The sequence below is a fragment of the Nicotiana tomentosiformis genome, chromosome 2, assembly GCF_000390325.3.
Source record: "Nicotiana tomentosiformis chromosome 2, ASM39032v3, whole genome shotgun sequence".
In the NCBI taxonomy this organism is placed as follows: domain Eukaryota; kingdom Viridiplantae; phylum Streptophyta; class Magnoliopsida; order Solanales; family Solanaceae; genus Nicotiana; species Nicotiana tomentosiformis.
In genome coordinates, this window is record NC_090813.1 from 55592547 (window position 1) to 55604635 (window position 12089).

The following is a 12089-nucleotide window of genomic DNA, read 5'->3' on the forward strand; positions in this document are numbered from 1 at the left end:
TTATGGTTAAGAATACACATATTTCTATCTCTCTATACGATTTGTATCAAATTGTATCACATATCCTTAGAACCATACACAAATTTAACGTTATTTAATTTTTCGGCTAAACAATAATATAAATACAGGATTTAAGCAAAAGGTAGTTGGTTCGTCCAAACCCGTATCAATTTCTCTAGCTCTGCCTTTATATTGAACCGATATATTTATTAATTGAAATTAGGCCGTATCTGATTGGTCAAAAGATGTGAATTTGACACGTAGAAAGCTTTGCATGTCATTTAATTTGACCGGACAATTACAAGGTTAAGATCAGTACGGGTTCTGCATAGGTACCAAGTTAAAAAAGATAGGACGAATTTGCAATAAAATTACTCGTATGAAGTAGACATGTCATGTTTATTGACACATGGAATGTCCTAAGTTATACGATGAAATTGACATACAAATTACGTACGTGCTTTAGGATAAATCTCAAGCCCATTTGGCCATTAGAGACATCCCACCAGCACCTAGAAGGACAGCAATAAAAGCTTTGATCTGTAGTTTGATGCTACCTTGTAATTTGTCGCCCATGAAATCTGCAGCTAGAAGATCCACTAAAGCCATGTAAATCAAAAGGCCGGCCGATGACGCATTCAGCAATCCAACGGTTATTAGTGCACGCGGGCTGTTTTCTTGGTAAGTTTTTGCCAATGCAATTCCAAGTGCTATGCCGAATGGGGTTGTTACTGAAAAGAAAAATGCCATTACTGCCTTTTTCAACATTTTGTATTCTGCCTGTTTATAAAAAACAACACGGGAAAAGCATCAGAAATTCTTTCCCTTTTAAAATAAAATAAAAGAGGTGAACTAGTCAAGCAGCAACGACTCAGACTATCCCCTTTTTTATTGAATTATTGTCCTTGTTATCCAATCGGCAATTTTTCCTAATGTGCTATAATTTATTATTTTTGTTGTCGTTATATTATCTCTTTTATCTTATGGAAGAAGTGGAAATGTTAATTAACTAATTACCTGGAGGATGCAACCGCCAAGGCCCATTCCTTCAAACATTTGATGAAAGCAAAGGGCAGCAACGAGTCCTTTAATTGTACAAGTATTGTTTGAAGCTCCTAGAGAAAGCCCTATTACCACTGAGTGAACAATGATACCAAGCTCTAGCACCTGCAGGAAAAGAAAAAGAAAAAAAAAATTAACTCAAATAGCAGTCCACCTAAATTTTTAAACTAAAAATTTATATACTAATAACTTTTGCTGATTAAGATTCGGATAGAGATTGCATCTCCTATTATATATTTTGACATTTGCCGTGAAAATATTCCCACATGTCATTTAATGTGAAAGTATTTAACCGAGCATTAAATCTAAAAAGTAGCTTAAAACATGTCGTGAATGTCTATCTGAGTATACAATCGTGTCCTTAAAAATAAAAGTAGAATTTTAAAATTATTTTTTTAAAATATAAGAATGTCTGTTTTTTTCTTTTAAGGAGAAACTTGAAAAGAGTGTCTTATGAATAGGACTGAAGTAATAAATGAATATCCCTCACCTACATCCTTTTCCGGCAAGTTTATCAAAGAGCGGGCCATATGCTCATCAGCAATTTAGCTTTATTCCAACATCTAAATTCTAAGTACGTACTCCGTATACTAATGTTTACCTTTCCCTATTTTATTTGAGTTTGACTCTTTCTTGTTAATATCCTCCATGCAATACTACAAATATATCCATCCCCCTGAAAAACCTGTCTACGAAATACAGTGATCGAATCATTTTAATTTTCAGTATGAAATCATATATTATAAATGAAAATTCCATTAGAAGTATTATAAATCACAAATATCTTGAAATTTTTGAAGAAGTCGTAGTTAAATTTAAAAAAACGTGACTCCACAAATTGTAATCGTATAAGGTGGCACCTTACCTAATAGTAGTTTCATAACAGAAAGAGTTTACGCACTAGCAGTTTATAATCTTTTTACTTCATCACTTAACTATAATAACAAGTTTTATACGAAACGTGATATAGTAAACTGGAGCTTAAAACAATAAACTAGTGTAAATAATTGATAAAAATTACATAGTGCTAAAAATAGGGATCTTTACACAAATAATCAGATGGATTCATTCTTTACTTATCTTAGCCGGTATATATAAAAATTATACACTAATTACACACATAGAATATATTTGCCGACTATTTTTAGATTAAACAGTTGAGTGAGCGGCTATTTATATTAATTCTTCAAAATATATATTGCACTCTCATATGTACAACTAATTAAATCCTAAAAGTAAATTGAGTTGGAGAAAGCAACGTAAATAAGATGTATAGTTGCACTTACTAAAATGACTAGTTTGATTGCAAATAATGTTGTCATAAGGGGTTAGAATATTAGGCAGCACAGGCACATAGACCACCGTCTAAAATACTCCTTCCGTTTCAATTTAGACGAGATAGTTTGACTTGGCACGGAGTTTAAAAAAAAAAACTTTTGAAATTTATAGTCTTAAAAGTTTAAGGGGTAAAAACTTTGTGAGGCCATGATATTTGTGTGGTTATAAAAACTTCTCATTAAGGGTATAATGGATAAAATGAAGAGTTTAAAGTTAAATTATTTTCAAATTTAGAAATGTGTCATTTATTTTGGAACAGACTAAGAAGGAAAGTCCCTCATCAAATTTAAAACGGAGAGAGAAGTAGCTCATCTAATTTGAATTTGAAAGGAAGGGAGTAGGTTTTAGCTAATTTAGTAATGGCTAGAGCAGCAACCTAGCTAATAATCGGCAAGAATCTGATCATTTGCAGTTGATACTAAAAGGCATGCATGTGGCTGTATAAAAATGGATCTATCTATGAATGGTTTGGAGCAGTCAACCAGAATTAGGCAAGAATCTATTCTTTTTCAGAGCAACGACCCACTGTCAACCCTTCAAATCTTGAAGCATTTAAGTTAATATATACCGCCAGTGGAAGAAATTTCTTATACTATAAGTATGTAAATATTTTTTATGTTTTAGGTGCGTATATATAGCTTAAATATTATTTCATGTCGAATAGCTAGGAATATTATTTCAAATTACGTCACATAAATTAACCAGAAATAGAGACTAACCATTGCAATGACTCGGTAACGCAGTAGTTTTGTTCCTTGAATGTCTCCATCTTTAGAGCTTAGGGATCCGTGGTGATGAGAATGCAAATGGCCATTATTTATTGTGCCCATTTCTTGATCATGACCACCATTTTCAGGAGTGACACCATTTTTGTGCTTCTTGCTATACAAACTAGTAGCCATAGAGTCAATAGCCAACGTAATTATAGCCGATAACATAGCAACAAATCCAGTGAAAGGGAACTTATGCCAAGGATTTTCCTTCAGACAACCGGACGACAACATGTCGAAAGAATCCGGCAAGACATGCATGAAACCAGTACCAAGAATAATTCCGGCAGCAAATGCCTTAACGATAACAAAGAGGCTCCGGTCGGGGCTTAACGCCGATATTGAACGTGTGACAAGAGGCAAGCATACTCCGATCATGCTAGTTACTAAAATGGAGACTATGGCTATGATTTTTAAGGTTAAAGCTTTGGATTTGTTGTTGCATGTGTTGTGTGTTTCTGAACCACATGAGCGATCTTCTTCTGAGAAAGCTTGAGGTGTGAAAATGGAGATGAGGATGAAAAAGATAAAGATAAGCTTGAAATTTTTGGAAGAAGCCATTGATGAGCCACTGTTCTCTTTCTCTCGGTGGCTTCTTTTCTTGGTTTTAGTGAAATTTATTTTGCTTTGGTTTGAGGTAATTGTGAGCTGTGATGATATCTGGGAGATACTAACTATATAGACATAGAATTTGGTGATATCATGTGCATTGATAAAAATAGTATACTAAGGTCTTAAATGCTAAGCTGACATGTTAGTGTACAAGTTGTATTTTTCTTGTTACTTTTTAATTTATAATCAAACGACAGACATCGGGATTAAATTTTATCAGATTGCTTGATAATCTATTCATAATTGAGCGGGTTAAGATCTAAAATCTACTAAGTAAGCCAACTGGAAACAAATTTTAGTATTTGCCGTATATAATTAAAAGAAGTTATTTTGTCGACCTGATGAGACAGATAGATTAAACCGTGCGCCGAATTGTTGATTTGATTCCTCGTATATTGTACTAATAGCTTCTTAAGGCTAGCTACACTACACTTGTTTGTCCTCTTAGAATTGCATTATGTAGGAAAATTGAGTTCCTGATTTTATACAAGTTAGAACATGAACATTAGGTAGAGGATGGATAATAGATCTAATTTATAGCGTACGTAAGGCTGTTAAGTGCCTATATCCAAAGACAGATATATGTCAAATCTCGAAAACTACGAGCTGGTAGTAAATGCAATAGCATCAATCAATTTTGCATGGTATCATGAATCTTTCATACCCGGTGCTGGTGGAAGAACAAGATAGATAAATTACGGGAAAATGTGTACGACAAGAAATAGAAATGAATGCTCTTATATGTGCATGAATCTGCCATAGAAAATTGTGAAGAAATAATCTTCTATACCACTTATGTATATGAATTTGTATAGAAAAAAAATGATTGACTCTTATATTTTATTTACGGATTTCTTGTATTATTTTTTCACTAATCTCCTGTGTAAAGGATCATATAGCTGCAATACTATTTGTAATAGACTACAAAATGGAATCTCCCAGAATGTGCAACTTAAAAAGAGAATCTTTGGAAATAGCGTTAAATAAATAAATACTACTCCATTTAAATTTATGAGACATAATTGGCTCGACACAATTTTAATCTTTTTTAACATGCCATAAAATTCGTTTGGCAATAAGATTTTTGAAACTAATAATCTCACACGCCATTACATTTGTGTGAATATTAAAATAGAAGTTTAAAGTTAAAATTTTAAAAATATAAAATTAAAATGAGATATTTTTCTTTTTAAAACGGACTAATAAAGAAATAATATCCCATACATATATCACGATCCAAGGAATTCAAGACCGACACTTCTCGGGGTCGACTTCAAACAAATTATCTGAAGCCAATTATTTACCCAGCTCTACATTTCCACAAAGTCTACAAGCAACAAGATGAACACCCCAGAGCAAAGCATCGGGCCGAAAGGTAATGCTTCTCATCAAATGCTTTGTCATTTCTAGGTCCTCAGCCCCTTCAAACAGATCCACCAATACCATGCAGATAAAATGCTTTAGTATAGGTTTAATACCAACTCCGGCTCCATTGCACGAATGTACTTGATTCTGAATGGCCTACAACTGCCAATAGAGAAAAATTTCCAGCATAACCTTAAATAGTCGCAGAAATATATACTTATATCATACCATTCCCATGGATACCATGAGATGATATTATCGCGTTATAAGTGACTGAATTGATCCTAGATGCCTCATAAAATAAAGACATGGAATTCCAGCCTTGTCCATTTTCCATAGAGGTCGATGAGGAATGTACAATAAAGATATCCAGATGAAGAGCAACCTCAAACACCTAAATGGCATGTGCTGGCGAGGCGCTCATCCAAGGTCCTTGGATGGGTGCAAATGCATCATAGTCATTCATCACGTTGTACACTTCAATAGTCTCTCTTGCAAGGCCATTTTGAACATTAATTGTGGTCACTCTGCTTCACAAAACTATATCTTTAACAGGAATCACTTCAATAACCTCATGACTGCAATCGATAAAACCCAAGTTAGCATACATATCAATCACTGCATTCCCCAAAGTAACATCTTCCTCAATCCAATATCGCCTCAAATATAAATCCATGAAAAGATCTGCTCAAAGGAACTTTTTGGTCCTAGCAATATTAGAAGCGCAAGCTCACTAAAGCAGTAAGTCAGGTTGAATTCCCTTTAACATCATCTCCTGAAAGTACTTTAATTTAGGGCTTTATCTGGCATAATATTTTTTCTCGTATGCAGCAATTAACGAGATTCATGATATAAATTCCTTACCACCATAGCATCAGAGACCATTTCTGCAAGTCAAAATTTGGCAACATGTTTATCAAGGCAATAGCATTAGACACAGAGACATTAAGTTCCAAATCATGCTTTATCACATAAAATGTGAATTTTCATCCTCGTCTATATCGCCAAGCTATGTACATACAGGAAGTACTGCTGCAACAGTCCATCCAATCTCATATGTTCCACCTGTGTATAAATTGAAACTAGAATTGAAGAATGGCAGAGATTTTGTGGAATGCCAACCTTTGCACGCAAAAAAATAACCTGCTCGTGTATTTAACAATGTATGAAATCAATAACACACAGCCTATATTTCAAATTCTTTCTTTTTCTGGGATGTACAATTGGAGGAAGAAAACATCATATCAGTAGTCAAATTACTGGAAACATAATAGCATAGCGATGTACCTTCACCAGAATTGGAATTTGAAGCCACAACTTGTCCAATTTAATTAGTAGACAAGCAAATGAGATAAGATCTTTTCGAGATAACATGTACAGTACAGGCAATTTGTTTCAGAATACATGAAAAGTGATGCTAATGTAGAAGATTTGGAGGCTATGCTTTACAGAGGTTGATATGTGATAATGAAGCTATCCATCAGAAAATTTATAATACGTTCGCTCCTTAAATAGTTGGAAACATGGGGTCTTGTTAGTTTGATGCTATGTTGCAAGTTGTAACCATCCAGACAAAAGTACCTTTCTTTGCTTGATGTAATTCTGGCTTTCTCGTGTTATTTCAAGTACTCCTTTTACAAGAAAAGGTACTTTCAGCATCTAACTCGAGTACAACACTCTATTTTCATTCACAAACTTTATAACAATCGCAGTCATTTTATGCCCAAAACACAGAATTGTCGAGAATAATTTCCTTCGGCAAAAACTACCTACATCATCATCTTTTTGGGGTCCTACCAAACCATCTATATGTAATCAGAGTTCTCGTACACTATGACACACTGCATATTCAAGCTACAAAAGCTTCTTCCTGAAATTGTGGGATTCATAGTTCAAGGTTCTAATAAACTTGCTCACCAACGGAAATTCAAAGTATCATCAGGGTTTGACTTTGATGAGTGGTGATTTTACCATTTATTTTAGTCTCTTTTCTTTAGTTTTTGTATCCTTTAATTGTAAGATGAGGTAATTTATGTTGCACATTGCTAGTATTTCAGGTACAATGAGTCTTGAAATCAAATGAAGTGGAATTGAGCAAAAAAGAGTTGAAAGTAACGCAAATGCAGTCAGTGATTCCGCATCTACGTAATTCTGTCTGCATCTGCGGAATTGCCAAAGTTCCACTGGGATCGAACCTGCTATTGAAAATCCGCTTTTGCGGAGCCGCTTCTGCAGTAGAAGTTCGCATTTGCGGAGCCGAGTCTGCGGCTACACGTCCGCTTCTGTTGAGCAGCCAGCTCCTCATTGTTGTCCTTGTCCTCGACCGGTATCTTTTCGGCTGCCCCCATTTGAAGATGGCCTTGATGCCTTTCCACATCTTTACCATGAATTTACCCTTCTTCTTATTTTTCTCCTTCTGGAAGTCTGCATGAAGATCGATGTGGGCCTTGGCCATATGCTGTCTCGAGCCTGCTAACAGAATCTGCTAACTTTTCATGAGGCAGAGTCTCAAAAGAAGTTAGCAGATTCTGTTAGCAGGCTCGAGGCAGCATATGGCAATATGGCCAAGGCCCATGTCGATCTTCAGGCAGACATCCAGAAGGAGGAGGAGAAAAATAAGAAGGGTAAATTCATGGTAAAGATGTGGGGAGACATCAAGGCCATCTTCAAATGGGGGCAGCCGAACAAGAAGATACTGTTCGAGGACAAGGACGACAGACTTCTGAGTATTTTTCTTCTCCACCTAAGGATGAAGGTTTAGGAAATCCCACTCGGCCTTAATTATATCTTATCGAGTTGGAACCTGAAAGCAGAAAAAGGTTATCTCCAACTTGAAATTCTAAAGTTATCATGCTAAAGGCTAGCAGTATGCGGAAGATTTGGTACCTTTTCTAAGTAAAAGTGATATAATCAGCACTGCAAATTGCTTGTTCTGATAGTGAGTCTTATTTTGTTCACTCGCTTTTACCAACTAATCATCCTTCATAGGAAATAAGAAAGAGCATTAAAATGTGTGCAGAGGGAAGAAGATATCTACATTGAAAAGAAAAAACTAACATGAAGTACTGATTACAAATGCTTAAGAACTTACAAAAAAAGCTGTTTCAGGATTAATTCATGTAGTGAGTGTCAAAGCTGGGGCCTTTGTGGTCTGATCAACAGATTCAAGTCCTGGGAACTGTCCTATATCATGTCCTCCAAGTGGCTTATACTCCTCGTGCAAAACAACGCAAACTCATGAGCAAGGTCCACCTTGTTCGAAGTAATTTGCAATCTGTAGGAAGGCCCTACAGTCTGCATTCAGAAATATATAACAAGCTTAGGAATTACCTTTCAGCCTTAAACATCATAGTAAATTCCACGGTCATACGAGTACCCCGTAAAAGAAGCAAACAAGAACAATTATTACTCTGATCTCTACTTTATCATAATTAGAGTAAGCCAATAAGCAGAGAGAGACGGTAAGAACAAGGAAGTTCAGAGGGATTACATGATCAGTAAGAGCTATGCCACTTATAGCTGCAGCTTCTAAACTTGAGCCAAGTAGCCAATCACCACATATACCAGCTCTTCCTTGAGGATCAAAGTGCATGGAATTCCAGGAGTGTTGGTTGGAAGAGCTGCACCCCTGCAAAAAATTAAAATAAACCAGTCTCATATGACTACAGATGGATAGCAGGAAAGAATTTCTTGCGTTCAATTGATGCATGATTGGCTAAAGGCTGGATAGCAGAATGGTTATCTTTTTTTTTAGAAGCTAAATCATTTGGAGGAGTACAGTAGTTATGACGGATATTATTGAAAATTCAGAACCTTGGCTCACCTTTCTTTGAATTTTATACAAGATTAAGATGCAGAATGCAACATTGAGACCTCATATCTTCTTGCTTCATCACATATCACTTTGGGCCACTGAATCATTTTATCCTGATAATAATTGTTATATGTATAACTTTTGAAATTTCCTAATAAGAGCTCGGAGCTGGTTTAAGGAGGACTCTTACGGCAGGAAATTTCCTTTTCATCCATCCGCCCAAGATAGTATCAACCTTCTCAGTTCCCAGTTCCCACTTCCCACCCAGCAATGCAGTCATTTCATCCTTATCCTCACTCAATATCAGACCTTCCCCCATATCACATGGAAGTACATCACGACCAACAGAAATGCGTACTGAGAAGTTACCCAGTAGCTTTGAAGAATCTCATTTCCTGAATAACTTAGTATCTGTCACCGATCAGTCAGACCATATCATTTGAGTGAGTCACAAGGCTAATTCTTTACAAGTTGAATTTCATTAAACGACTCCCTTCCCTGGGGGTTAAAGGCAGTTATGTTTCAGATTAATGGTTAAGGACGCGCCAGAGTCATGATTCTCGTTTTTCTACAATGCTTGTTCATAATAAACAAGATAGAGAATTCTTTCAATGACTTTTCATGGCCACAGAAGTAGGAATACATTCATTACCAGCTACACAATTTGACTCCAACTAGCAGCACTCACTTCAAAGGTCAAAAATAAATATGTGACTCAGATTGGAATGACTTTTCCATAGATTCCACAGAACAACTTCCAGCAAAGAAGAGTAATACTTCAGCCCCCGGTACTTCAAGAAATTTCTCAAACATTATCCCCTCCATGATAATGCAAAACAATACTTCAGACCCTGCTGCTTCACATAATTTCTCAAATTTTACCCTGCTATACATGGCAGTGGTTACCCATTAGGAAAATAAAGAAGCAGCTTCAGTTCATTACCAGGGGTAGCTTAGGGCAGTGAAGGTTGATTATTCTTATGTTCATCATTCTGAAAACAGATAATTAGAAACAGTCGCATAAATCAGCGGAGTCCCCAAACATTAGAAATGCCACCCTTTAGCACGCCAGTATGATTGCGAATTATGGTTTCCACGTGCAACTTTTATCTTTAGAAAAAGCTTGTATGCAATCTCTATTTTATTTGAAGCTAGTAGCTTGTTGTTTAATTTGCTATAAATAAGCCTGCTAGGGTAAAATCCTTTCTGTAAAGCTTCCTCCATCACCAGAACAGCATTTTCAAGCTGCCCTATGTTACAAAGCCCATTGATGACATACTCATAAATTTGCATATCAGAAGAATAACCACTTTCTTGCATCTCATTCCAGATATTTAACAACATACCACATTTCCCAAACCTAGAAAGCCGCATAAGCAGCAACTTATATGCAGTCAAGGATATCCTACATCCAGCTTGTCTCGCCTTCTTATAAATCATCAAAGCTGCATGGGGTGGACCATAGCTACATAAAGGCTCAAGAAAAGAGGTTAAAGTCCCTGTTGTAACAATCATCCCCCGGCTTAACATTTCATCGAACATTTCAATGGCATCGGCTACTCTTCTAGCTTTGAGAAAAGCAGATATTAGTTTCATATATGTATCGGCATTTGGCTCACAACCCGTATTTAACATCCTCCCATAATATTTGACAGATTCATCAATTTCACCATGTGAAATAAAATTCGAAATCATTGCATTGTAGATCGCAGCATCAAGCACACACCCTTTTTCCTCCAACCCCTCAAAAATCTCAACGGATTCATCAATTCGACCAGCTCTCCCTAAACATTCAAGAAGATAACTGTAAGTCAAATTGTTTGCCTCAAATCCATCATCCACCATTTCTTTCAAGATCCTCTCAACTTCCTTAACTCTTCCAAATCTCGACCACCCACCAATGACAATATTAAAAGTTGAAACATCAAATGAGACTTTCGCTTTCATTTTCACAAGCAATGAACTCGCAGCACCTACATGAGATCTACAACATAAACACTGTAAAACAACATTAAGTGTCTCAGTATTACATTTCAACCCATAGTCCTCTAATCCACTAAACAATTCTATAGCCTTTGAAATGCGACGAGCTCGAACAAAGCTATCAACCACAATGTAAAGTGTGTCTAAATTAGGGATTATACCTCGACTCCTCATATCCTCCAACATTTCAACCATGTGTTTGAAAAACTTCCTCCTGCCCAATGCTTTAAGAATTATACAGTAAGTATGATTATCAATAGGTATTTTTTGCTGTTTGATAGCCCAATTGAAAAATGTTACCATTGATGCAGCATCTAAATTCCCTCTGTTTACTACTTTAGCAACTAAATCAACAGTTAATTCTACGTCAACAGATGTCAGTGCCTTGTCGATTGCAGTTTTGCCCTGAAGTTTCGGAAGGAAAATGCCCCGTAACTTATCTTCGGGAGTTAAAAGCTCATCCAAAACCCTAACTTCCAACTGATTGTTTTGATCAGAGGATTCTGTAGGAAAGGGCTTTTCGGTTAAAGGGGTCTGACGGATGGGTAAAAGGTCAGAGAGCTGATTCAGAACATGAGATTCGTCAAAATTACTGGAGAATGTTTCGGGAGATTGAGAATTTGGTAGTGATGAAAATGAGTGATAAAATGCAGGAATTAATGAGGAAATACTCAGACAAGTGGATCTGGAAGCGAGGAATCTTGCCAGAAGCATCGTAATTCCTTATGGGTTGTGGATTTTTGCTTCTACGAGTGATTTGAAGACAAGGTGCCCTGAGTTTCACGACGTCGTCTTTGTTCGTCGATTCCTACTTGAGCCCAAAGTGTTTCACTACAATTTGAGCGCCAAAATGGGACGGTTAAGGGGTTGGGCTTTGCTATGTACACAGGCTATAGTCCGGGTGAAGTACACAAATAGCCCATCTTAGTTTCTTATTTAGTAATTAAACAGTACTTATTTTATTTTAAAATTTTAATTTTAGGACAATTTAAAATATTTATATCTAAAAAATTTAAATTAAAAACTAAAATTCAAGATGTAGAAAAAATATTTTCTTTCATTTCAATAAAATGATGTAGAAAAAATATTTTCTTTCATTTTAACAAAATGAGTATTTTCTTTTCATGATATAGAAAAAGTATTTT

At 35.9% G+C, this 12089-nt stretch overlaps 2 protein-coding genes across 12 annotated transcripts; both read right to left on the bottom strand.

Moving 5' to 3' along the window:
• Positions 1–231: 231 nt before the first annotated feature.
• Positions 232–3837, bottom strand: LOC104099354 (fe(2+) transport protein 1-like). Its single transcript, XM_009606314.4, has 3 exons — positions 3120–3837; positions 1018–1167; positions 232–780 (listed from the first exon to the last, which is right to left on the bottom strand). The coding sequence occupies exons 1-3, from the start codon at positions 3729–3731 to the stop codon at positions 475–477; spliced, it is 1068 nt and encodes a 355-aa protein (XP_009604609.1). The 5' UTR covers positions 3732–3837; the 3' UTR covers positions 232–474.
• A 1096-nt stretch (positions 3838–4933) lies between these two features.
• Positions 4934–11809, bottom strand: LOC104099355 (putative pentatricopeptide repeat-containing protein At5g43820). Of its 11 annotated transcripts, none has more exons than XM_070195363.1 (7): positions 8971–11809; positions 8638–8775; positions 8239–8441; positions 8034–8127; positions 7343–7950; positions 6012–6034; positions 4934–5725 (listed from the first exon to the last, which is right to left on the bottom strand). In XM_070195363.1, the coding sequence occupies exon 1, from the start codon at positions 11656–11658 to the stop codon at positions 10006–10008; it is 1653 nt and encodes a 550-aa protein (XP_070051464.1). In that variant the 5' UTR covers positions 11659–11809; the 3' UTR covers positions 4934–5725; positions 6012–6034; positions 7343–7950; positions 8034–8127; positions 8239–8441; positions 8638–8775; positions 8971–10005. The 11 variants fall into 11 exon arrangements, with proteins under 11 accessions (XP_070051464.1, XP_070051463.1, XP_009604616.1 ...); XM_070195362.1 differs by having other exon boundaries at positions 4934–5922; XM_009606321.4 differs by lacking the exon at positions 6012–6034.
• Between the last annotated feature and the right edge of the window lie 280 nt (positions 11810–12089).

Coding starts and splice junctions, on each gene's coding strand:
- LOC104099354 (XM_009606314.4), bottom strand. CDS start 3,731: ATGGCTTCTTCCAAAAATTTCAAGCTTATCTTTATCTTTTTCATCCTC. Junction 1,168..3,119: donor GTTACCGAGTCATTGCAATG/GTTAGTCTCTAT, acceptor CTTTTCCTGCAG/GTGCTAGAGCTTGGTATCAT. Junction 781..1,017: donor TTGGCGGTTGCATCCTCCAG/GTAATTAGTTAA, acceptor TTTTATAAACAG/GCAGAATACAAAATGTTGAA.
- LOC104099355 (XM_009606320.4), bottom strand. CDS start 11,658: ATGCTTCTGGCAAGATTCCTCGCTTCCAGATCCACTTGTCTGAGTATT.